The 27,787-nt window shown below is 38.1% G+C and overlaps 1 protein-coding gene across 2 annotated transcripts; it reads right to left on the minus strand.

Moving 5' to 3' along the window:
* Nucleotides 1-1,896: 1,896 nt before the first annotated feature.
* On the minus strand, nt 1,897-27,787 carry lmo4a (LIM domain only 4a). 2 transcript variants are annotated; one of them, XM_007256976.4, is made up of 5 exons: nt 27,363-27,787; nt 15,296-15,541; nt 7,137-7,233; nt 6,361-6,519; nt 1,897-2,803 (listed from the first exon to the last, which is right to left on the minus strand). In XM_007256976.4, exons 2-5 carry the CDS (start codon nt 15,532-15,534, stop codon nt 2,795-2,797), a joined length of 504 nt encoding a protein of 167 aa, XP_007257038.1. In that variant the 5' UTR covers nt 15,535-15,541; nt 27,363-27,787; the 3' UTR covers nt 1,897-2,794. The 2 variants fall into 2 exon arrangements, with proteins under 2 accessions (XP_007257038.1, XP_007257037.1); XM_007256975.4 differs by lacking the exon at nt 27,363-27,787 and adding an exon at nt 22,678-22,849.

Here is a 27,787-nt window from a genome sequence, read left to right on the forward strand (position 1 = left end):
TCATGAATTAATTTGTTTTTTAATTTTGTAGGTACAGAACTCCACAGTGGCTTTAGAAAGTTTTGGCTTTTAGACTTTATATGGAATTACTTTAATAATTGTCAAACAAATCTATATACTTAAAAAAAAAGTGCTTCAAACTGTTCTTTAAGCGATACTTTAGAAGAAAAATAAATAAATAAATAGGCCTATCCAACAAAGGGCTTTATTTGGGTGAAAACCCTTCAAAACATTCCATAATGCATTTTGTGGTATTAGAAAAAATCTGATCTATAGCTGGCTGCAGTGGTAAATTTGATGCTACTTGTTTTCTGTCTTATAATCAGGCTTATATAGAGAATATGGACTGGTTGATTTATCGTCTGGTTAGCACTAAAATGCTAAAATGTTTATATTACATTGTTTTTTTTTTCATGTTTTCTGTATAGTAATGTGTCAAACAATTAAGAAAAATTAAGTTTACTAGTGATGGATCCTATTATCCCATTATCGACACTGGTAGATGAATGTCATTGTATAAATTAATGAATGTACCTCCCTTCTGTTATCAGAAATTTGTAATTAATTCAGCTCGGAAAATGGTTAGCATCTTAACTTAGCCCCTAGTCATAGTCGTTAAACCGTCATTTTGGGCTACATTATAAAAGTCCCCAAGCCAAATCATATAAATTATAGCTAGAATCAATTGAAAATAACATCTGGCATATGTGAGCATCTTTTATAAGGTCTTTGTAATTTTAATGTGAACAAACTATAACTATAAACTATTTAAAAAATGCCTAAAGTTCTAAGAAGTATAAAGTAGTTACAGCACCTGTGTCATGTCTGGTGCTGAAAGCGCGCCTATGTCTCCCACACCCAGCTCTATCTGCGATTTCCAAGCTTCCAACTACAATACCCAGAACGCACCACACCATGACATCACGCTCACTCCCGATTACATGACACACCGCATGACACCTCCAGGAAGTCCTGAGTACTGATTTCCCTCAGTATAAAAGGACCATGCTTACGCTCACACCTTGCCGAGTATCTGTTTGGTTTATCCTGCAATACAAAGCGTTTCTCTTGTCCTTGTTGATTTTCCGTGTATGATCTTGTTTTTTTGTTATTTGGCGACTTCGATTTTGCCTGCCCTGTTTGTATTGGATTTTTGTGTATGACCTGGGCTGTTTACTCGATTTGGATTTCTGCCTCCTCTGTGATACTGCCTGCCTGTGTATGAACTCTGGACTGTCTCCCATTTATGGTATGGTTTCTCTCTGCTGCGTCTCACTGGTACTGACCCTGATTATCTTGACTACCCCTGTAACATCTTGCTCTTTTAATAAAGCTACTGATTTGTATCCGCACAAGTCTGGTTCCTGTCTGGCCCTGACAACCTGTCTCTGAAATCTGTTAATGTTATTTTTTTTATGAATTCAGGTTATGATTTTGACCTAAAGATGCTATTGTGGAACATGCAAAATAAAGAGATCTATGTCAGTCATTCATTCATTAATTTGCTCCTCAGCTAAAATTCAATTATTGTACAGTTTAAAAAACTTTCTTAGCAAAATAAATGAGATTAGTATAGATGAATTAATCAGAGAGTTTGTAACTAACATGTAATTAGTTGTATCATTTTTTCGAATAGAATAGAATACTGATATTGATATAAAGAATATATTCAGTCCTAGATACCCAGTACCAAATTTATCCATGAGTATATGGAATTGAAAAGCAAATAAGTGCAATAGATTAAAATAGAGTAAAATAGGGCAAGTACTATGCAGTGAAAAAGCTCTGTTAGTCTGTTGATGAAACTGATTCCTATAAAACTTCTTAAAAAATTCTTATATCACTGATTGACTGTCTAGAACCAAACACACATTGTGTTACAAACACCACAAGACCTTATTTACTGGTTATAGTTATTTAATAAGTACTTTTTTACTATACAGATATCTTATATCATTTAAAATGCACCTCTGCCTGTTTGATCAACAGAGTACACTGAAACACAAAAAAAGAAATCAGCCATTAAGCACACAATATGAGAGCACAAGAAAGGGAATATATATACATTTGGGTTCTCCTCTCCCTCGCTTCTCAAGCAGGACATGTACATCAGACCCACTTGTGAAAATGTGATTTCCAGTCAATGAAACGGGCGACCACCAGCAGTACAAATCTTCAACGACCGTAAGTTGTGTGAATAATGTGGCAACAGGAGTACAAACCACGAAAAACTCAGAATTTCAGAGGGAACGAGTGGAGGAGCTAAGAGAGGAAGAGGCAATGTTCTGAATCATCCAGCACAGTAATGTCCACAGTGCTTCACTGTCCAGAGTGCTGCGAGAACATCCACAGCACCCTCAGAAAAAAGTCTTAATATCAAATGTAAAAATAGCACTGCAAGTGTGGGTCCTTCTCGTCTTCTGTGGTTTGGGCTTCTCAGTTCTCAGCAGTCTCGCTTTACGGCTCATGAGGTCTCACTCAGCAGGTCCACCAGATGCAAACCGCAGCCATCATTAACAGTGAGCTCCAGACTGTTCCAGCTTCCCACTCTGCTCGCTCAGATCAGCCTGGAAGTCTGTGAGAGGTTCGGATAGGTTCTCCGGCCTCTGAGAAGAACTCTGCTCAGGTGAAGAGGTCCTTTATGGAGGTCTGATGAACAGAATGAGAGTGTCTTGGATACGGATGAAGATTTCACAACAGGAAGATGAAGGTGGAGAGAGAGTGGGTTGAAGAAGAAGAGAAGACAAAAAGGACAAGGAGAAGGCACGCTATGCTGTGTGAAGTCCTTGTCCCCTCAGCAAACCTAAACACAGAAAGAAGAGAAGAGTGGAGGCTTTGTTTTATTCATTAGATTAAGTCACATACATTCAAACTTCTATAAATTAAACCATTACCCATGTGGGATATGAATGTTTAGTTTCAGAAGTGACGCGACTGTCAGCTTTAATGTCTTAAACTGATTTATCAAAATGAATTAGTCTACGAATGAGTCTTTCCACAACATACAGTGAATCCATAAAATGCAGGAGGTTTCCCATTCTGCCCTTAAGCAGCAGTCTATGAGATTTTTCTATGAATTCCTTTTTTTATTGCTAAAACCAAATCTAGTGTCACACCTGGTGCTGTAGGTGCACCAGGCTATCCCACACTCCAGATGCCCATGCTCTGCCTGCGATCTCCGGACTACATTACAGAGAATGCACCTCACCATGACAACACACACTCACACGATCACATGACTCTGCACAGGGCACCTCCAGGAAGCTGATCACCAGAATACTAAACACCTGTGCACTCTGTATGAATAGAACTTCAGCACACACACTCCTCGCTGAGTAATTGTCTGGTTTACCTGAATTACAAAGCATTATTACCTTGCCTGTGTTTTTCTCTCATGTACAACCTTTAATTGTTAATTCACCAATTTCTGCCTGCCCTTCGCTACTGAACTCTATGTATTACCTGGACTGTTTACTGTTTATGGTATGTATTTTCCATATTGCTGCTATTTACCATTACTGACGCTGCTCATTTTGACAAAACCTTTGTATTCTGATTTATTTAATAAAATATCTGTACTACATCTGCTCATGTGTGAGCCCTGTCCATTCATGACAAGTAGAGTTGGGAGGGGACAAAATTTTGGCACGACCATTCCTGCAACTTCTAATATATTATGTTATATTCTAAAAACTGGTCTAGTGGTCTGGTAGGTTTGATGGATGTAATTGCATTTATTTTGGAAATTTTTCATAAATAAACAAAATGAACAAAACAATATACTTAAAAACACATAGTCTCCCACATTAATGTATCTATATTAACCTGCATAAAACTACCCTTCAACACACTGTTTGCAATCACCAGAGAGGTCTCCAAATCTCCAGATTTTATAGAATTGACTTTAAATGGTGCACTCACAATGTTACATACAGCCTCAACAATAACATGGATAACCAATAAAAAAACTGTGTATTGTAATTTGTTTAACACAATTACACTCACTACCCTGCCCTACAACAGCTTTATAATTATGACATCATACTATATAAATATAATGGCAATAAAGTTACTCAATTAGACACCAACAAAAATAAAAACAATAATGGAAATATAAAATTATTCTGCAAATGCAAAAGCACTTTATTTCAGAGTCTAACAATACTGGAAAGTGATCAAACGCATACAGAGCTGAGTTTGCATTGGGGTTCTCACTGCAGGTTCCTGTCAGTGGTCAAAGAAAAGCAAGCACAGCAAGGTCATGTTACACAGAGCTGTCTTTAACTTCACAGTAAGGTGTAAAAAGAACCTTTTATTATTGCCTTTTGCATTTTTATGGCAACTTCTCTAGACCGCAAGACCTTCAGTAGTTGGAAAATTGGCGAATGCCTTCTCACATTCCAACAGAGAACTTCTAATAACTGTTTTAATAAAAGTCCATCAGGCCACCTTGGACACAAAGTCTTAAAAATTCCAAAATTTAATTCAAGCTGAACAGTTCCCAGCTCGGGAACACTTTTCTTGAATGGAAACAAAAACAACTGCATGCCACCAGCGCAGGAGATGGCAGTTAGGTTTAAAACTATGGAATGTTTTCTTTACCACCGACTTCGCTAAAGTGAAACTCCCTTTCATGCCTTTCTGATCAAGTGACTTTTCAGTCTCATTTTGAAATCATCTTTTAGGGAGGCCTTGACTAACATTTACACATTTAAAGCATTTAAATTTGTGCATTTTGTTAATGCTTTAATGCATGAAGGCTTACAAGTTTACTTATATAACAGAGACGGGCCAATGTAGTGTTAGAGGAGTCTTTACCCAGGGACTCTTACTGGTGTAGCGCAGGAAAGTCAGTCACCCAGAGTGAGAATCAAACTATAATCTCCCACATGGTGTGGTAGCTCACTGGCAGGCAGTGGTGTTTTCTAGGGGTGGGACAAAATATTGCTATTGCTATATATCATATTATTTCCCTTTGCGATAACTTATTGTTGTATTTTTATTTTTCACGCTGAAAACTGTAATTCTAAAAAAAATATATATATATTTTTAAAGTCAAACAAGCGCTGGAAGTTAATCTACACAGATTTCTCTCCTAAAACCTGTTTATTTGTGTGAGTAAAGCGCTTCTGTTCATTTACAGTAAGCTTAGATTTCCAGATTTCCGAAAGAGCTAGCGTTCAGGGTAGCTAATGCTAATGCTGCTCCAGCAGTGCTGGCCGGAGTGAGCAGCAGGCTTCAGGACGATAATACTCACCTCTGAATGGCCAAAGAGCTAGCACATAGCGCGGCTAGCGACTAATGCTAATACTGCTAGAGATCTAAACTGAAACTCCTGTATAATGTATAATGCTGTACTTCAGCAGAGTTGCTTTACTGCTCCTTACAACCTGACATGAATTCATACATAAGGTGCACTGGATTAAAAAGGCGCACTGACAATTTTTGGGAAAATTAAAGAAATTTAAGTGCACGTTATAGTGCAAAAAATACAGTATTTTATCCTCTTCAGTAACACAGATGGCATGAAGTATTGTTGAGAATTTTCTTTTTAATATGTTGAGTATTGCATGTCATCGATATCGTGGGCAGTGTATCGTGACAATAATGTATCATGAGATGCCTTGTGTATTCCAACCCTATCGTTCTCCAATGCACCACACAGAAAGCTATAAAACTATTTATTTAAATATGGCCACGTATTTCAAGATGTGACACACTTTTGTGAATTTCTATTTACAGGGACAACAGTCCGCCATACAGTTCAGCGTAGAAACCACATAATCAAACCTATTCAATAAAACCAACCAGAGCCAAGTGAATTATATATTGGGAATATTAACGTTTTCTTATAAGCAAATTAAGATATGAGATTTTAGTCATACTGACCAGCCCTATATGACTGTACCTGCTGCATACCCATTACTGGCTTCCAGTAGCTGCCCCTCAATAAACATAAATATCTCTGATTGGTACTGGTGAAAACTCGAGCTGTTGTACTTACTAAAAAACTTCTTGTTTTTATAGGATTTACATAGTGTGAGAATCTCTATGCTCTGACTTTAGGGATTGTATGACTAGCAGTAGGGATTGTGTGGCTCATTTATGGTAGTATCAGAAATCAGTGTGTTTTCACTTTTGGGTCTAACAACACTAGCCTTGGATGTTTTAAGTAAATTACGAAGCAGTGTTTGTAAAAGTGTAAATGTGAATCTACTACAGTGCAAACAAGCTTCCATCACTTTACTGCATTATACTCATAGCATCAGTACACAACTTAAAGTGCACGCTTCACCATGCTTGTGGTATAAAAAGGTGTTCAGTAGTCTGTGTTGGTTCCAGGTGGGAACCCAGTCTTACCTTCTGATCAGGGAGGAGGGTGCTGTTCTGCAGGGGGGTCAGGTGACTGCTGAGCAGGGCTCCACCGGGCCGGTCGTGCTCACAAAAGATGGTGCCGTTGACGTAGTGGAATCTGTCTCCGGGCATCAGACGGTTCCGACACGTGGCACACGTGAAACACTACAGTAAGAAGATACGTCAGGGTGATGAACGTGAGCCAAGGTTTATGTATATATAAACACATATATATATACACAAGATTTTACACAAACAAATACCACTATTTAACTCACAAAAAAGGAAATCGCATCATTCATTTCCAGTATTTTTTTTTTATTCGTACACTACAGGTCAAAAGTTTTAGAACACCCCTATTTTCAGTACTCCAGTAGCAGCGCTTCGCGACCCAGACAATCAGATTTTTATGTTGTCATCTAATAAAATGACTTTATTTCTGCACTCAGTACAGTATGTGAAGCTGATGTAAGGTGTTGCCATGTGGGTCAGCCAGACATCTTTCTGTACCAGTTTTCTTCAGTTTCCAACAATCTTTTGAAGGTGCAGGAAACAGGAAACAGTAAATGGGGTGGTTTTAAAACGTTTGACTCTTCTGTATAAGAACACAAATCTTGATACTGAAGGATCACATGACCTCTTCATTGAACATAAGAGGAACTAAATTTCAATCTCAATCAGTGTGAAATATTCCCCCTACTTTTGAAAAAAAATAAATAAATAATAATAATAATAATAATAATTTGTAGGACATCCAGTGCTGGAATGGTCACGTGACTCACCTTGAGGTGGTAGACGTTTCCCTGTGCCCTCATCACCATCTCGCTGGCTGGAATCGACTGTCCACATGCACTGCAGGCCCCACTGTGACCAAACAGCCTGCAACAATAAAATACATCCAGCGTTTAGACAATAATCTTCGTACGAAGAAAAGCCAGTTAGAAACCAGTCTATAAGAGATATAATTATTAGATTATTTACTAGATATAATTATTAGATTTTTTTTTTTTACATTCATAAATTAGTACCTGTTATATTAGCTTTAGTGCACATTATCTCTCTGTACTGTTGTTTTGTTCGGTTATTAGTTTGTTATTGGTTTGTAGTGAGCGGATCTACTCGAGGAGGATGGGTTCCTCTGACTAAGTCTTGGTTCATCCTAAGGCTTCTTCTTCTTTATGGAGGAAGTTTTTCCTTGTCTTTCCTTATTGTTGGCACAGTAATTGGCATCTCTGTGGTGCTGCTCATAAGAGACGTGGACCAGTTTTTCTCTGTAAAGCTCCTTTGTGACAACTTTTGTTGTAAAACGCGCTATATAAATAAAATTGAATTGAACTGAATTGAATATTTTCTCTTGCACATAATGATATTCAGTAATAAACTAATATGAGCTTAATTAACAAACAATATAAGTACTGCAAAAGCATACAATACAACAACATTCATGAGATAGCATATGGTTTCGCTATCTAATAAATGCATTTAACTCCTTTAACTCACACAACTTGTTTATTCCCTGTAGAGACATTAGAGAGTATTACCAATAGAATAAGACTATCTGAATTAGATTAGCATAAATGCTAATGCTGGGCATGGGGTACAAGAGTATAAAGCCCAACAGCATTGAGCTGTGGAGCAATGTTACTGTGTTCAATAGAATTAACGATGGTGCTCCATCCAGTACTTTTAAGATGAGTTAGTGAGTTTGAGATGAGGTGAGGTGAAGATCATTTAACATCCTGACGAACACTCTTGTCACTCAATGCAATCAAATCCTCACAGCAATCCTCAAACATATAGTAGAACTTCTTCCCAAGACAGTAGAGACAGTTACTCCAACAAACGAATGACAACCTCAACACCAAAATCTAGTGTAAAGAGTTCCTGGACTTTCCTCTATAAAGAAACTGAAGGTATATAATTCATAAAGATCCTGTAAAGGCTGGGAAGCCACATTTGTGCCATAACCGGAGTAAGTAATTGGAGTGTATGACGCAGTACAGGAGCCTTCCAGGCCTCCATGGCAGGGTACCAATGCCCTCCAGTCCTTGACTGCAGCCTATCAGCTAATGTGGAGTGGCAGTATAATAGGTGGCAGTGGGTGGGGGGTGGCTAAAGGGAGCCTCTGATCCACCCTTGGCTCCTAATTAGGGCGCACTTGATTACCCTGCTGCCTGGGCTTGAGGTTGTTATGGGCAATTTTGAGAGAATGCTCAAATGAGTTCAAGCCCTGCTCTTGACGATCTGAGGAAGAAGAAAAAAAATATCATCTGCACGCACACACGCACGCACTCAATCGCTCAACTCGCTCATATAATCAACGCTAGCATGCCATTATGCACAATATGCAAAAACAGCACCTGTCACAACATCTCCAAGTCATTCATCTTTCACCACTTCAGTTTCTGAATCAGTTTCTCTGATTTTCTATTTATAGGTATATGTTTGAGTAAAATGAACATTGTTGTTTTATTCTATAAACTATTAACACCATTTCTCCCAAATTCCAAAGAAAAATATTGCCATTTAGAACATTTATTTCCAGAAAAAGATAAATACCTGAAATAACAAAAAAAAAAAGATGCAGAGCTTTCAGACCTCAAATGAAGCAAAGAAAACAAGTTCATATTCATGAAGATTTAAGAGTTCAGAAATCAATATTTGGTGTATTTGGAATAACCCTGGTTTTTAATCACAGTTTTCATGCATCTTGTCATGTTCTCCTCCACCAGTCTTACACACTGCTTTTGGATAACTTTATGCCACTCCTGGTGCAAAAACTCAAGCAGTTCAGTTTGGTTTGATGGCTTGTGATCATCCATCTTCCTCTTGATTATATTCCAGAGGTTTTCAATTTGGTCAAATTGAGCTGTATATCCACTAAACATTCAGTCACAAAGGACGTGTTGGATTACGACTATGAGTACTGAACATCCCTATGCACTGTTAAGCTGTTTGTATGTATAACTAATTTAGCTTTTTCATTTTTCTGTTGCCATTTCTGTTATGATACTCCATGAAATGGTATATACTCTACATCATATGAAAAGTTTTAATGGGCAAAAACAAAAAAGGGATGTATAGTTTATTACTGATCGATCAGGGTTTTATTCTGTTGGCAGAACTTCTCTGCAGGGACTTGACAAGCAAAAATATTGCATTTGCACATCTGTGTCAATATCACAAAAATCAAGGTCTTGATCTTGATATGTAACACCTATATAGATAATTACACTTAGATATATAATTACACTTTTTGGGGCTTAGCGACAAAAGCAGCCCACAAGTCTTAAAAAAACATATTTTAATAATGTAAAATAATTTATTACACAACTGATCATCACCCGAAATCACTTGATTGGCAAGGCCTGGCTTGTATAAAACACCCAGAGACAACACTTCTAACCCTCCCTCCCTCCCGCAGCTACTTTTCAATAGTGGAAGCGTTTCTTCCGCTCGCGTCCTGCTTTGGCAGCCAGCCTGTGCCATCGTCTCTCTCTCTCTCTCTCTCTGTCTCTCTCTTTCTCTCAGTCTCTCTCACTCTCCTTCTTCTTGCCTGCTCCCTCTCTTGCCTCCCCCTCCACTATCGCTGTCCTGGCACTGACTGACTCGCAGTAATGAATTTTTGATCTTAATCCAAACAGTAATTTAATAAGGGGATGTAGAAAGCAGCGCTGTTCGTCCTAATTAATGCTCCTTTCTTTTTATCGGACCTCAGGCTCCGCACCGCGCCATTTGGCAATGAGGCTCTGCCCTTTTGATTAGCTACAGTACATTATACATATTTAATACACTGCAGATTGAATATACTTTACATCTAGCAAAGAGTCCCACACACAACGAGCGGCGCCGTCACCCTGTCAGCTCACGTCCTGAAAGTTAGAGAGTTACAGGACTGATACGGGTCTTTGTTTGGGGCGACATATTGAAGTACACAATGCTAATAAATCTGATAAATAAGGATTTGTGGTGATTTCTTGACTTCAGGTCAGTCGTGACTTCATGTTCACGGTTTGTAAACCCCTAATTAGCAACCGCTCCACAATCACTCCAGTGTGAACTCCAGTGTGAACTGTAATACTACTGATGGAGAGATGATAACTTTAGCACTTTAGCCCTTTAACCCTAATCACAGTTATTACTGGCATTAACGAATGTACGCTGTAATTTTATGCTAATTATATATTGCATTATTGCTTATTATTGCTTACTGAACCAAGAATTTCCCATGGTTTACTGTGGTGTGTGTGTGCAGGGTTGTTAAGTTGGTAAATCTATCATTTTTTTTCATGCCATTTATAACAGCCACTTCTTGTCTTACAAAAAAAAAACAGGACAACACAGCAGAAAGGTCAGTGAATGATTGTAAGTATGTAATTATTTATGTAATTAAATGCATTAAATTAGGTCATTACTTGCAAATAGTAGAGTATTGCAAAACAAATTAAACACTTCAAGGGCTCACACTCTTTACCGGTTGTTATTACTACAGTACAGAAGGTATGTAATTAATAATAATAAAAAAAGAGACCACTTAAAAATTATGAGTTTTTTTTTTTATTTAAAAAACCTCTGGAATATAATCAAGAGGAAGATAGATGATCACAAGCCATCAAACCAAGCTGAACTGCTTGAAGTTTTTGCACCAGGAGTGGCATAAAGTTATTCAAAAGCAGTGTGTAAGACTGGTGGAGGAGAACATGCCAAGATGCAGGTAGACTGTGATTAAAATCCAGGGTTATTCCACCAAATATTGATCTCTGTACTCTTTTTTAAACTTTATGAAAATGAATTTGTTTTCTTTGCATTATTTGAGGTCTGAAAGCTCTGCATCTTTTTTGTTATTTCAGCCATTTCTCTAAATGACAAGATTTTTATTTGGAATTTGGGAGAAATGTTATCTGTAGTTTATAGAATAAAACAACAATGTTCATTTTACTCAAACATACAAAATAAATTACTATAAATAGTCATTTGTTCCAGAGCTGTATATTGATTGGCACAATGTACAAACTGCACAATACCACACTATATAAGGTGTATTTTTTAATTGTAATAATAATAAGAGTGCACCACAATCATTAATGTAGTCATATGGTCAGTATAGAATAAGTGTGTGATTTGGGACACAACCATAGATGTTTCCACAACGCGAGCTGCAGCTATAACTGCTATACACGATCACTTGAAGCGCTAATATACCTTTTTACCGAAAACCATTTAGAAAATGTATTAATTTAGTCAGTAAATTAGTAACATCAAAAATATATATATATCACTACATTAATCTACAAAATAATAGTTAGGTTGAACACTACTAAGGACTAATAACATAACATATTATAAAAAGCCTGCAATTTAAGGAGGCCATACACTTAAAAAAAAGTAAAAAAAACTGGCTTCCCAGCTACAGGTAAAATAGCACTGCCATTGGCTGAAAATGAAGCCATCCATTCTAGTCAGACTGCCGCCACCGTTCAAGTTCTAAACACTTTGTTTTTCATTAAGGGCCTGATTAGAGTCGTAATTAAGCTATTTTTAATAACTTCATAATAAGCCTGCAATTTATGGGGCCCATGCACTTACATAAACATGTTGAGGAGTCAAAAACCGGTCTGTCAGCTACAGGTAAATCATCTTCGCCATTGGCTGGAGATGAAATCATCCAGTCTACTTAGACTGCCACCCTTTAAGGTATAAACACTTTGTTTGTTTTTCATTAAGGGCCTCATTAAAATCATAATGTCGAGCTAATTATGAGTAAGCATGTGCAGGAGTGTCCGGCGCTCAGACGTCAAAGCCAGGCTGGCATTAGCTCGGAGGGCTTTATACCACTCCTGCAGGTTTTTTGGGGGTCTGTAAGTCTCTTTGCCCTCGAGAACAAGTATGACCTGGCACAGAGACATCGGGCACAGGCACCAAACCATCTGCACGGCCCATGCCAAGCACTCTCAAACACGCTCTGTGCTCCGCAGTTGGCACCGGCCGGGTAGTCTGGGCATCGACGCCGGGTGGTCATGGGCCAACGCACCGCCGCGCACATCCAAACAAGCAAAGGTCAGTTTCAAAGCATCTCATAATCACAAACAAATCTAATCTGTTCACCTCTGGAACTCCTGCCATTATATACACAAAGGAGCGAGAGCCAAATGCATACAGAGAGCGGGGGCAGCACTATAGTAGCGTATGGACAAGGTGACACGGCCATTAAACACAAATAAATACTAATAAATTCAGGTCAATATACAGCTCTGGAAAGACCACTTCAGTTTCTGAATCAGTTTCTCTGATTTTGCTATTTATAGGTTTATGTTTGAGTAAAATAAACATTTTTGTTTCTCCCAAATTCCAAATAAAAATATTGTCATTTAGAGCATTTATTTGCAGAAAATAAGAAATGTCTGAAATAACAAAAAAGATGCAGAGCTCAGACCACAAATAATGCAAAGAAAACAAGTTCATATTCATAAAGTTTTAAGAGTTCAGAAATCAATATTTGGCTGAATAATATTGTTTTTTTATTACAGTTTTCAGTTCTCCTCCACCAGTCTTACACACTGCTTGTGGATAACTTAATCCACTTCTAGTACAAAAAATTCAAGAAGTTCAGTTTGGTTTGATGGCTTGTGATCGTCCATCTTCCTCTTGATTAGATTCCAGAGGTTTTTTAATTTGGTAAAACCAATGAAACTCTTAATATTTAAGTGCTCTCTTATTTTTTTCCACAGCTGTTTTATTTGAGCTTGCCATTCTCACTAGGCTTTTGAGCTAACAGCATTTTATGTAAAATGCACACTATATAATACAGTTTGACAAATCATGAAGTGAGTTTGGATGAATCAAGGTCAAAATCATGAAAGGTCACAACCATTAACCAGGTCATCAGATGTTCACTGTTCACATCAACCAATTTTGCTATTGTAATACACTGCCTGGCTAAGTAAATGATGTGTGGCTGATGCTGCAGTTGGTCTGCAGGTTTAGGTTCAGCAACAGTATGTGCTGAAAGAATGAGGTCAGCTGACTACGAGAATATACTGAATATAGACCAGGTTATTCCATCAATGGATTTTTTCTTCCCTAATGGCACGAACATATTCCAAGATGATAATGTCAGGATCCATGGGGCTGGAATTGTGAAAGAGTGATTCAGGGAGCATGAGATCATCATTTTCACACATGGATTGTTCACCACAGAGTCCAGAACTTAACCTCATTGAGAATCTTTGGGATGTGCTGGATGGAGAAGACTTTGTTCAGCGGTCAGATTCTACCATCATTAATGCTGCTGCAAGATCTTGGTAAAAAATTAATGCAACACTGGATTTAAATAAATCTTGTAACAAGCTTATCAAAACAATGCCACAGTGAATGCATGACACAATCAAAGCTAAAGGCGGTCCAACTAAATATTATAGTGTGATAATATTTTTTTTTTTGCATAATTGTGATTGGACATTTCACACAACCCTAATTCACCCCCAAATTTCAATGCTTTAAACAGCCTCAGGAAAAGCCTTAAAAACACATGAAAGGGCATGTGGGAAGCCTTTGAGGGATACGGCATATCATACGTACACCCACACAGTTCCTGTCATGACCGTGGTGTTTTATACCCTCTTGTCCTGGCTACTGTACGCTCACACAGCTTGCCTCCAAACAGGCAAACAAGCTACAGATGGCTTCAGAAAGGCTACGCTCCTTGGCGTACTACAACAGCGATGTCCAATCAGACGTTCCTGTAGAACATCTGCAGACAATAAATACTTTAAGGAGGCTGATTTCTGAAAACGAGATTAAATAACATTCTGAATTTGAGTTTTGTGCCGTTTGTGCAGTCTTTTAAAAGCAATATTAACTGTAGACATAGAAAATAGTATTAAAAAGGTAGAATAGTGTTGATACAGTCTGAATCTGAGTAATATCAGTTTAAATCTGAGTAATAACAGTTTGAATGACATCTCAGCCTTTTTAATAGGGATTTAATAGGGATTGTCTCATAGTCATGAATGTTGCATTGCATTAAAGTGTGTTAGTCATCATATTATTGCTGTTTTAAGCTACTTTGCCATAGCTTTATAGATAATTAATCATAAAAAAACATCTTATATATGGTCACTAATGGCACACTTTGGATCTATACATAAGTCAATTTACTAATATCTTATATAAGACAATAATATAGAATAAATCCAGGAGTTTTTTTTTTTATCTAGTTTGTGATGTTTCTCATTGTCACCCCTGAAATCAAATGCTTGTATTCCAACAAGTAGCTAAGAACCTATATGTTTTTAACTCCGGGTGTCTATCGATTACAATCTGATTAATCACAATAGAATTCTGTGATAAATCTGAATTAATTACACTTTTTAGTGTACACATTAAGACTAGGCTTTTAATAATGGGTATTTAAATGTGAATAAAATAATCAGTGTTAGAAATACTAAGATTATTAATACTGTATTAAGCACAACAATATTCAGTGGTTTAATCATGGATAAAACCATTATTACATTTTTAAATACTGGTATTTTTTGGGAGGGCAACAGTAATAATGGTGTAGTGTGATATACAGCTGGCAGACTAGGTCATTTTTTTACTGTATTATAATATATCAGGGAAGTTTAATGATATTTAAACTAATATATTATTGTTTAGAGTTATTTTGAGTTTAACTGAGAGTTTTAGTGGAGAAACTAAACACTAGTCTAGCTCCATATTCCTCTATAATGGGAAATGAGAACAGTGTGAATTTTTATTTTGCTAAAAACAGCAAAAAAGTAGTACCCTGATGTGTTAATTGGGGATGGGGGATATGGCCCAATATTTCAGGGTATGATATAGTTCACAATATTCAAAAATGTTGACGATATTATTGCGTATGATACGATATGGCAAATTCCTAATGAGTGGAGAGTTTAAGCGTTTGGTAGACTCGTACCTGATGTAGTCGGTCCTGCAGAGGATCATGCCCCCTTTACTGTAGCAGGTGGTGCCGATCTCTCCCAGCTGGGCCTGGCAGCACGAGCACTTCAGGCAGCGCGTGTGCCAGTAGCGCTCCATGGAGAAGAGCAGGAACCGGTCAGAAATGCGGCCCCCGCAGCCAGCACACGAGCGCCCAGACCCACCACTGCCTCCTGTCACGGCCACGGCCGACGACTCCACGCGGCTGTTCACCATCGCAGCCCTGCGGCACACGGAAAAAGAACCAATTACTAATAACAAACAAAAAAAACACACCTGAAAAACACACCTGTAAAGAACAATGGAAAACATGACACATAACTGGCGATGCCATTAAAGGATTAAAGGAGAGTTACACAGTATGTTAAAAAAAAGTAATTTACACATTGTTCCCCAACTGCAAACGCATGATGCCCTAACATTTCCAAGAGCAGGATATGAAATAATCAGTAAATGAGTCTCAAATAGTATCACTTATGTTGTTAAAGACACTGTTTAACATGATACTTATTTTACAATTAAACAAAATTACCCTGAGTAGATAAAATAAAGCCTGACATAAACCACTGTATTTTTCCCAAATTTCAATAGATTTTTTCCTCAATCCAGATATGTTGTTTTTGTGTTGAATTTTGTTACAATTTTGCATTTATTTATCATCAACTACAATTACACATAAAATAGCTAAATTTGCCATGATCTGTTACACTGAACACTAACTGTGATGTATATGCTCGAGAGGTGTGACAGACATATGTGGGTACCTGTAGTATGCACAAATTATAAAAGATTATTTTATATATTTTTATAATAGATGCTTCTTTTTTATCAAATTTTGATCAAATTTATTTATTTATTTACGTAGGGCTTTTTACAACTGATGTCACGAAGCAGCTTTACAGAACAAAGATTCAGATGGAACGAAGAATCAAACAAAATGATGCATTTTATGCATTTCCTTCCTTATATCAGTGATATACAATCATATTTTATGCCTCAATTCTGCAGTTCTGTGTTCTACATGTCATAAAAAAAATAAGGCCTGGAAATCTTTAAAAAGGTTGCAGCCTTTTATTAAAACAGCTTTTAGACTAGCTTTTTAGACTAGCTTTTAAAATGACGTGAGTACGCAGTGTGACTAGTGCTGGTGATTTGACCTTGTGACTAGTTTGTGATTCATTTATTGAACATCTGCATTTTTCTTTGGTACATGCTGCTTGAGTTACTTAGTGTTTGAGTTATTTGTGCTGCTGCTATGTTGCATTTAAATATATTAACAGAATAAAGGTTCAGAATATGGGTTTTGATTCCTAATCCCTTTTTTGATGAATTGAAAAGCCCTACATGAGAACAAACGCAAAAAAACAGCTGTTTAATGGCCTATAATTTGAGTGCTAGCCTCAGATCCATTTAGCCATGCATATATCTACATTGTGATGTATCTAACAATAATCTCTTTATATTAGTTACCTACTTAGTCTGGTTTCTTATAAACTTATAAACTATTTACAACGAAATTTGTAAAAACAGCAAATTTAGGCAAACCTAATATCAAAAGCCTGCAGTCGTCATTGAGGGCAAATTGGTCATATCTATTGATTAATTGTTATGTAATCAAAATATATTTTTCGATTTTCTAAATAAAGTCCAGAGAATAAGGAAGAGGACAGCGTGTGGAAAGTGACCCTTACTCATTCTGGTTAAAGCAAAAGCCTTTTGAGACTTACATGATATACATAATACACAACTGTCACTGACAATACATGAATAACCAGGACTGACTGGGATGTTGACAATGATTTGAAAAATGTTGATAATAATAATAATAATAATAATAATAAACAAACAGCCCTATTTAATCAAATAGTCCAGTCAAGCAGTCGGATAGACTGATAATAATACTAATAACTAATAGCCGTAACGATCCATTGTATTTGTGCTAAATCATGTTCACAGGCAATACAGCTGGCAAACAACCAGAAAACCAGGCTCAGATTGCCTGTTTTATTTGTTGGCAGAGCTTCATCTCAGTAAGCTTACCATGCAGAGCCGGCCTGCCTTACCCACGGAAATGCACAGCCATTTCAGAAAAAAAACGCACACAAATAAAACACAGAATTTCCCAGAGGGTAACTCGCACAGCTAAACTGTATCAACCCAACACAACATGACAATAATGGCGTTTTAAGCCCCCAATAAATATCCATTAATCATGACTTGATGCGTTTGAAATGAGTTTCTCCAAATTCCTAAAAAAAAAACGTTACACAACCACTTCCAAGGAACTGCAATGCGAAATTAATGGCACAGCCTTAGAGGACAAAAATAAACACACACACACACACACACACACACACACACACACAAACACACACACACACACACACACACACACACACAGAAAATACTGACGGTGATGTGACTGACAGTGTCCAGCGAGATTGGTATATCTGCCTTGACGTTATCGGCTCGTATCTGGAGCTCATTTCCAGGACTTTCCATTGCAAATGAGGGAGCACTTCAAGTCCGACTTGAGGCAGTACAGCTTTCAAATGCCTGTAAGTAGAACCATACGAGCTCCAATGAAACTGTCCTGCATATCTCAACTACGGGGGACCAGGTCTGCACTGATATAAGGCCTGTTATTTAGACTAAAGCTTTTTAACAGAGTTAAACTGGCCATACTGACCATTACAGCTCTAGACATCCATCTATCATGTTGTGTTTCTACTCAGGGCAGCTTCGCTACATTAAAATACCTTACAGTTTCAGCTCAAAAACATCAAATCAGACCTCATATTGTACAGCAAACATCATGAGAAACTCATAACATGAAATGTTATATCAGGGCAGGGCTTGGGAATGCCCATACTTATAAGAGCTGTGAGGTGTTATCTTGCGAGTGAAGCTAAATATTACTGGGCAGCATGCTCATGACAAGGTGATGTGAGTTATTGAAATTGGAGAACTCATCCACACACCAGTGAGAAGAGGCAGCCAAAAGCGCACAGCGTACTCTCAACCGGAAACAACCGTCCACCTGGAGGACTGCATCAAGAACTACAGCATTTTACCAAGGACAGAGTGCCAATCCATATCTGGGCAAACAGTCATACATACATTTACACATACATACACACCAGATCAATTTAAGGCAGGGGTCGGCAGTTAAGTTTGGCCGCGGGCCAGATATTTTCCAAGTCTTAACGTGGCGGGCCACAAAAAAAAAATCTGATTGGAAAATAAAGTGTAATTGAATGGAGTGCTATAGACTAGTAGCTCTTTAGCCCAGAGGGTTGTTGAACCCAATTGCAGAACAGCTGAATTCAAAGCAGGTAAACTCAAGAAGAAAGAAAATAAACACACCACTCCTCACACAGGATCGAACCTGCGTCGTAAGGGTCACAGTCCAATACACTACCACTGCCCCGGCTAGTGAATTGGGACATGGCTGTGAAAAAAAACGCCCTTATAAGGAGACAGGGAGCCCAAGAACGGGCGGAAAAACGAGAACAGGCAAAAACTAAAGTCACACCGAGCTCGACAGAGAGGCAGGGGAGAAATGTAAATAAAAGCTCGCCAGAGAAGCAATTAATTTTATTTTTTACACTTTCGTTCACTGTATTTCAAACAACCTCACAGGCCAGATGTTTCACGCTTGTGGGCCACATCTGGTTTAGAGTATTAAATTTATCTGATCTCCGTGTTTTTTGACTGTGGGAGGAAACCAGTGTCTACAGACAAAACCCACACAGACACAGGGAAAACATGGAAACTTCACCCAGATAGGGACTCCCAGTGCTGGGAGGTGAACGTGCTAACCACTTAGCCACCTGCCGCCCAGATGTGCAGAGATTTAACATTCTTTCGTCCACAGTGTCACATGTGTCCTGGAAATACATCATAGAAGGCATTACTGTCCACAGTGGACAGTGCAGTAGTCGGTAATGATCGTGACTGGCAGCATTTGGCTAGAATTACTTTTTTGTCAGGTCATTGTAAAATCAGAATTTAAAATAAATTTTACATGCACACACAATTAAAACCTATTATTTTCTTAAAACTCACTCACAAACTTTTCACAAAGATTCTGACATTCACCAGTAACACCAATAGCAGTCTACAGCTTTAAAAACGCAGAACTTTTCTCTAGAAATATGAGACAGTTCTATAGGAAGACCCTGTAAAGGAGGCTCATTGTTGTTCTGTGGCGTGGTGATGCGGTTGAAATTGAACAATCACTGTTTAAACTACGCAGTAATCAGACTTAAATAAATAAATGATTACGCAATACATAATAGATGCCAAGTAATTAGGCACTCGGAGCTGTTTTCTTTTTTGCTTCATGTCAAATCATACAATATTCAGTGGTGAAACTCAAGTGCTTGATGTCACAGGGGTGTCAAATCGTACATGTGATCTACCGTTGGTGCCATCATTGTCTATGGAGAACATGTTTTATTAAACATGATCATGCAAGAGGCTGTGCAGAGTTAAGCTTTGATACTGTGGGTGAACATTAGGGGGTGTGCACAGCTACTGTGTTACTTTTTGGTTTACCATTTGATTATTTTAAAGTTTTTTTAACAGAACTACTTTTGAGCTAATGTGAACCATTTCCCCACTACCCCAGACTATGCATATGGCCCAGATTATAATATATATTATAATATAATATAAGTATAAAGCAATGCCAACTATATTCTATAATATGAGATGGCACAGGGTGTAAGAAATTGGACTGTCTGGTGTGTTTGTGCTCCCAGATGTATAGTGGAGATTTTAGTTAGGACCACCAATAGCTCTGCACTGCTCTATCAGAACTGTCTGGTGTGTTTGTGCTCCCAGATGTATGGTGTATATCAGTTCACTGCTTGTCCTGCTGGTAAAAGATTTGCAAATGATTGCAAATGGCTATAAAGAGGATTCTACAAAAAAACGACTGTTATTTTAATCTGAACTGTTTTGACAGTGAGCCATAATGCAGGGCAGGTAGTCAATCGGACCAGATCTCATCCATTAAAAGTGAATTAAATGCCTATAAAAAAGATCCTGTTCAATTGTAATCTCTGGGTGGGGGTCACGAGTTGCTTCAGCAACTCAGAGGCCCATTATCTTGTTTTGGAGACTGACGGTGATCTCCTTGCATGCATTTCCTGTAATAAAACAACATCTTGACAAGTTTTATCTCGGTTGTCGCTTTGTCTCGTCTGCAGGCTGGAGAAAACCAGGCTACAGAAGTGCTGAGGCCGTGCAGTTTTCCACAGTGAGAAGTTCCGACATGAACCAGAAAACTGCAGGAAGGGAGCCAGGCTCGCGTCTATCTGAGGTTCTTTCACGTGTTATTTCCTCTCTCTGTTCTCCTGAAGGAAAGGTCAGCCGGCAGCAGACGGGAGATACTGAAGCCAGGTCAGAGGTCACGACTGGGACACTCTGATTGGAAGGGTCGAGCGGGGGTCAGCAGGATGACGGAAGGCAGCAGGAAAGCCGCGTGCGTCCTTCTAATACAAAAGAAAGCCTGCACTTTTCGCGAGTTGGATTTCTCATGTCGCAGTGTTCTTTTCTACAAGGTATATTAGATGATCAGTTTAAGCTATTTTTAAATCAAACTTTGATGTGAGTGGAATTTTCTGTTAGGACCACCAGCATGAGAACTGATTCTGACCTACGTGACCCGACACTTTATTTTAAGGTAATCAAAACCACTGCAAAACCAAAATACTACCATTGAATTAAGAATAATGACAAGTCTGTTAGGCTCATCCATCACAAGAAGCCCAAGAAACCTGCTAAACTGGGATGAACAGGTCAGTGAAAGTACCAAGACTGAGACATTCACCCAAGTGTCTGAAAACATAGTGTAATGACAAATGGTCAGCCACAAGGTTAGAAGGTGTTAGTCAGAACAAAGAAGTCTGTGTTGCTAAATAGCAAACTTATATATACATACAGCTCCGGTAAAAAATAAGAGAGCACTTAAAAATGATGAGTTTCTTTGATTTTACCCATTTAAAAACCTCTAGAATATAATCAAGAGAAAAGATGGATGCTCACAAGCCATCAACCCAAACTGAACTGCTTGAATTTTTGCACAAGCAGGGGCATAAAGTTATCCAAAAGCAGTATGTAAGACTGGTGGAGGAGAACATACCAAGATGCATGAAAACTGTGATTACAAATCAAATATTGATTTCTAAACTTCTAAAACTTTATGAATATGAACTTGTTTTCTTTGCATTATTTGAGGTCTGAAATCTCTGCGACTTTTTTGTTATTTCAGCCATTTCTCATTTTCTACAAATAAATGCTCTAAAAATGACAATATTTTTATTTGGAATTTGGAAGAAATGTTGTCTGTAGATTATAGAATAAAACAACAATTTTCATTTTACTCAAACATACACCTATCAATAGTAAAATCAGACAAACTGATTCAGAAACTGAAGGGGTCTCTTAATTTTTTCCAGAGCTGTACATATACTAAAACTCTGTTACTCAGTCTTTCTTTAAAACTTTCAGCCGTCATTTTCTGATGCCGCTGAGCACCTGCACTGCCCCTATGTTTTTGTGTACTGCACCTTGCATATATATAGTGTAGCCTTATTTTCCGAGGATACGCACATCTGACGCACCAATCAAACACAAGATATGCAAGGCAGTCGTCATGCTTCTGGAACATGTTGCTATACAGCAGGCGTTGTATTGTTTTTGTACGCATGTAAATAAAGGTTTTCTTAAGTTACCCATTTATCAATCATCAGAGGTAATATTTATGTTCATATTTAAGAGTAATACCTGTAATCAGCCTATTTTCTGGGTCATTTCTGCAAAAAAAAAAAACTCAACTGAGAAATGAGTACAGTCACAGTATCTATGGACCTCAGACCCCAAAATTGCTGGTGTCCTCTAATTTATGCAGTCCTAGAATTTAAAGTTTTAAAAAGTCTATATTCAGTTTCAGACCATAGATTTCTCTGTGTTCTCCTTTATATTATAAATTAGCATCACAAATGTTCATACTGTGCACAAGGTTTCAGCTGGCCACATGCGTTCATGTATTCCCGCGACAACAGGCAATGAAAAACCCAGCCATCATACACACCACACACTACACACATACTGTACACACATACTCATACACCACACACAAAAAACAGTTCATTACGCCCACACTCCATATTTTTTTAGCTTTAAGGCACATTCAAAACGGTTAGCGCTAACTGTTTAAAGCTAAAGCTTTCTTAAACAATTATTAATACCTCTAATCTCTTTTCCCTCAAGTCTTCCTGCACTTGTTTCCTGTGTTTCAGGAATCAAGTCAAAATTCGTCAGGTTCCTGGAGTGAACGGATTGCCTTACCCAGAAATATTAGCACCATCTCCTTCCATCTTCAACCAATAGTCCAGTGGTTTAAAATCAGACTGAACAATCTGATTTTTTCCTTTTTAGATCTCTCTCTCTCTCTCTTTCTGTCCTGTAAGCAGTCTTCTTCTTCTTCTTGAATGTGTGGGACTTAGTTTCCCTCACTTTACACTGGTAAAACTGGCCAAACAGGTCTAATATCACTTCACAGTAAGGCTACGTAAGCACTTCCTCTGCAAATAGGGCAACACGTTCTGAATATCCTAAACCTGACATGAAGCTACACGCCTGTGTTCCTGTTTCGAGAACTGGCGAGCTGCCCGTTGCAGCCAATTCCGACACCTATGATGACTCCAAGGCTGAATATGGCATGTCTGCTAGGGGCCAAATTAGCTGAATAAATGGCATATTTTATATATGTTATAAAAAAGCAAACAGCAGCCTTGATAGGATTCAAAATGTTTAAAATTGTGAGCAATTATGTGCAAGTTTATACAACAATGATCAATCAAACAAAATCAAAAATCATAACTCTGCATAAGCCTCCTTCTTTTATACTGCGCTCACCCTCCCCATACAGTCCTTTTAAAACGCCTTTCAATAAGCGCTTAGAAACTCTAACAGAGTGCATTTCTTAATTTATTCAAAGCATAAACAGAATTTGCTTTAACACCCTTTCTCCACAGCTGCCAACAGCAGCAGCAGCAGCAAGCGCACTGCCATTTGCCCACACCTGCGCGCGCTATTGAAAAGCAGGTTGCCAAATAACTTTGCCGCAGCTAATTTCATGAAAATGCAAATCCCCCCTTCTTTTTAATCATCCTCCGCTGCAGACCTGAGAGTGAGAGACAATGCTAGTGAATAGGACCCTGGGGGAATATCACATGCTCTCAACTAGGCTGGGCTATTTCAATACAGAACAATTATATTATCCCTCTGAGAACTTAGGTAAGCTAATCCCCCTCTGAAAACGCTTGGCAACAACCTTTTTTTCGGGCTACGGGGCTCAAAGCGGTGTCTTATCACCCCCTCGCAGAACTTTGTGTGGCTTCCTATCTTAAGCGTACGGGCGCTGGCAAACCAATTGCTGACACAAACCCACAAAAAAATTAAAAATTTAAAATGAGAATAGTTTGGTACGCAAAAACCATATGCCGCTTAAGAAGCAGTGATGACTTGGATTAACAGACAAAAGTCTTTAAAAGTCAGAGTAAACTTGGATACAGACACACATTTAAGTCAGTTTTAGTCAGGCTTAAGGGGGGCACCGCTGAACACTTGGGACACCAATCAGTCTGGACAGCTGGCGGCTGTAGTATGGCATCGTTATACAAATGCGGGACGTAACTAGCTGTGTTTATTCGGTGTTAAATAACATGCTTAAACAAGAATTTCCACAGACTTTCCAAACATAATCAAATGGATGAGATATAAAAAAGTAAGTAAAAGTCATAGTGAGGTTTGGTTAAATTTTAAATAAAATTTAGTCATTTATTGTTGGCAATCTTTTTGCTTCAGATTTTTTTTACAGTGCCTTAACAGGAATCAGCAGTCGCATTTACAAAATGTGTATGCAATGAGAAAATTTGAAGGGGAGAAAATGTGTTGAGACAAATGGAATGTATAAGGTTAAAAAAGTATAAAGTAAAACGTTTTAGCCCTAAATCTTCTCATAACTACTTAAAGACAATGTCTCTGGTAATTAGTAGCATGCTACCATCTCTTTTCAGTTAGCTGGTTTCATTACATCACTCTGATCACTGATCACACTGCCTTCTAACTGTGATTTGTGATCCTCTATATCTGAGCGTTTCCCACCAAAAGCTCTATAGAACGTTCCATAGAAAAGTCTGAGATATCTTTTTTTTTGGGAGTGCTTTCAGACTATTTTTTTAGCTACTTTTTACTGTTTCTCAAGTAAACTCAGATAACACCACACAAATACAAATATGGTTAAAACAGGCTGTTTAAAATTGTACTATTTTACATTCCTCCAAACTAATTCACAAAAAAGCAAGAAATGAAGGAGGAACTTCTAATAGTAATATCTTCTATAGTTGGTAATGATGCTCCATTAACAACTATAGAAGTGTGTGTGTTTTGAAGCTAGTTTCGTTAGCTACTTTGCTTTTATTCAAATCTTTAGTATCACACACTAGTGAAAAGATTTAATTCAAACTTAATCTCCAATACTAGTAGAAGCTGAATGTAAATCTTCTAAAGAAGGACACTCAATTGCTTATCTGGGGAGTGATCTGAAGCTAGTTTTAATTTAGTTTTTTTTACTCCTAACACAGTTATAATAGAGAAGCTTTAGATGGCTCCAGTCTTCCTCACATCTGTCATTTCCAAACTTGAGAAAGGTAAAAAAGTTTGACTGAACAAAACTCACTGAAACCTCGAAAAAACTGACTCAAACTCTCTCTCTCTCTATCTCTCTCTGGTGATTTAAAATATGCCGCACACTGAAAGGTCAGTCAGGGGGTGAGCCCTGCCCCGGTGCCCGCCGGCTCGCGCACTGATGGATGAAATAAGCAGGCGAGAACCTGGGGCTAATGAAGAGAAACACAATGCCGTCCCTGTCCGTGCGCCGCTCACCAAGACAAATCACATTACAGTGATTGCAGCGCTAATGACGCCTGCTGCGTCCGAAACTTTTACCCCACTGCACTGAAAACCCTCCTTCCATCTGCTGCAGGGCTGGATTAGCTTATAGCCTAGCGTAGGAATCCTACAGATCACCGGGATTTGTTTTTTAAATAATCCTAATAGTGTGACATTGCAAATCTCACTTTAAAGCATCATTAGCCTTTAGCATGTGGGTCAATATCAATTTACCATTCCTTTTGTCTGCAAAGTTGTTTTCATTTTTCATTCAAATTTCATATAAACACTGAGTAACTACTTTTTTAAGACTTATAAATATAGAGGAATGATAAAGTACTTTTTAAAGTACATTTTATACAGTTTTCTTTGATGTGTCAAAGTGTGTTTTTCCCATGTCCACAGTGCCACCAAATTTAAAGTCAAGCTATTTTCATTAAAAAAATTAACATATTTAGCTATTTAAATGTGTCAAGAGAATTCCATGTCCATCCTGTCCATAATTATGGGACAAACTGCATCCCTTTAAGAAAGTAACATTTCTTAACATCACTGACCTCACAAATTCTTCATACTGTCTTGTTTTCAAGGGACGAACTGAAAAATTAAAGAGATTTGCTTCATGTTTATCAATAAATATTATTAATTTCACTTTGAATTCTTCTCATAGTGATTAACTATGAGTTTTAGTCTTAAGTGATTAACTATTATCTAAAAAATATAAATGATTTCTGTTTCTGTTTGTCTGGATTCTCATAAATATGCTAAACAGTCAACTGAAAAGTCACATTTTAAAGTTCCGGGGACCAAAAAGCAAAAGGCAAAGAACACGTTGATAATGACCCATGTGCAAAGAGTGAAGTGACGCGTAATTAAAATAAATTAGCCTGCCCGCTCCTCGCACGCGCACTATAAATAGCAGCAAGGCCGACATACAATGACCAGACCCTGTTGGCACCAAAGCAGTTTAGTAATATATCCTTCCCTTTTAATAATGCGCTCCGGGGCCATAACTGCACGCTTCACCGTTTCATTAAAACGTCTCACTCTCGCGCTCTCCTTTTTTTAATTAACACTCCAGCGCTGGGCTGCAGCTCCCTGTTGTGCGAAGGAAAGAAATGCTCTGTGACAGAACTGGAGTCTGCAAAACTGCTGCAAAACACACTGCAGAAGTGGGTCACTTCTCGGTGCTGAGCTGGAAAGGCATCATGGACAAGTTGGGGCTTTAGTTGGGAGGAGGGGGGGGGTAATTTACACTTAATCATGGGGGGAAAGTGATGCTACAGAAGTTCAGCTAGGTTATATGGACGTTGAACGTTGCATGTTCAACGGTTGCAGCGATTAATCGGCATAATCTACAATGCCGATTATATATATACAAAAAATGACACAGAAATGTGTTACAGAGTCTTTAAAAGATGCGTAGTAAAGTTCCTTTACTTACTTACTAACTCATGCAGTCCCTACGTGACATCTACTGAACATCCTGAGAGCATTACTACAAGACAGCATGTGAATAAACTGTGTTCATTTACCTCATCTTCTTTACAGAAGGAAGGTATGCTGAATTAGTTCTGGAAATAATTTTAAAAGATCATTTTAAAAGTTTACTTTCTGCTCCTACAGCTTCAAATCAAAGTTCTGACATGATTTCTAGAACAGTGTTAAAATACACACATTATGAAATTGCTGTTGTTGCATTTGTGTTACATTTATCCGTTAAGTTACATCAGATTTTACCATTAAAATATTTACAGTCAAAATGGCCCACAATAAAAGAAAGATTAATAAAAATAAATTTAGAATTTGGTATATGGTAAGTGTTGTAGGCATTTTAATTACATTTAAATCCAATGTTTATCTGTTTTAATGACTTTGAAGCGATAGAGAAAGATAGGAACAGGAGCTTAATCGACTAATCGTAAAAATAATCGATATTAGTTGCATCCATACTACTTTGGATGCATAACAGCTAGAATAACTCTTTAAAACATGCACAACCTGATTCTATTTGAAGTGCATGCGCACGTCAGTGTTTGCGCGCATGTGTGTGAATGCAACTGCAATAAAACTCTTACCTTTTTTCTCGCTCTTTTCCAAGCACGTGCTGGATTGCAAGTCTTGGCAGACTCAAAACTGTGCAAAAAAAATCGGAGCAACAGAAAGAGAAACAAAGCAAAACCCGGCGAGACGCTCCTCAAACTCGGTCTGAAAGTCAGTAGTGAGTGCTGCTGTCAGTAATCCCTCCGGCTGAGCAGAGCTCTGGGCTTCTTCACACACAGAGTGAGCTGCTGAAGTTCAGGCGCACTGTCGCTCTCTGAGTCCAGGTGATGAACTCATGTCTCTGACCGTCTCTTTGATCTCTGATTGTCTCTGATCGTCTCCTCAGACTCGCAGTATCTGCTGTAACACGGTGAAAACCTCTGCAGAAGCTCAAAATCTACCTTTTTTCTTCCTCCTCTTCCCTCATTCACTCGCTGCGCGCTTAAATCACAATCGCAAC

The sequence above is a fragment of the Astyanax mexicanus genome, chromosome 1, assembly GCF_023375975.1.
Source record: "Astyanax mexicanus isolate ESR-SI-001 chromosome 1, AstMex3_surface, whole genome shotgun sequence".
Classification (NCBI taxonomy): Eukaryota; Metazoa; Chordata; class Actinopteri; order Characiformes; family Acestrorhamphidae; genus Astyanax; species Astyanax mexicanus.

Coding starts and splice junctions, on each gene's coding strand:
- lmo4a (XM_007256975.4), bottom strand. CDS start 22,706: ATGGAAGGAGATGGTGCTAATATTTCTGG. Junction 15,542..22,677: donor GATGGTGCTAATATTTCTGG/GTAAGGCAATCC, acceptor CGTGTGCCGCAG/GGCTGCGATGGTGAACAGCC. Junction 6,520..7,136: donor GAAACGTCTACCACCTCAAG/GTGAGTCACGTG, acceptor TTCTTACTGTAG/TGTTTCACGTGTGCCACGTG.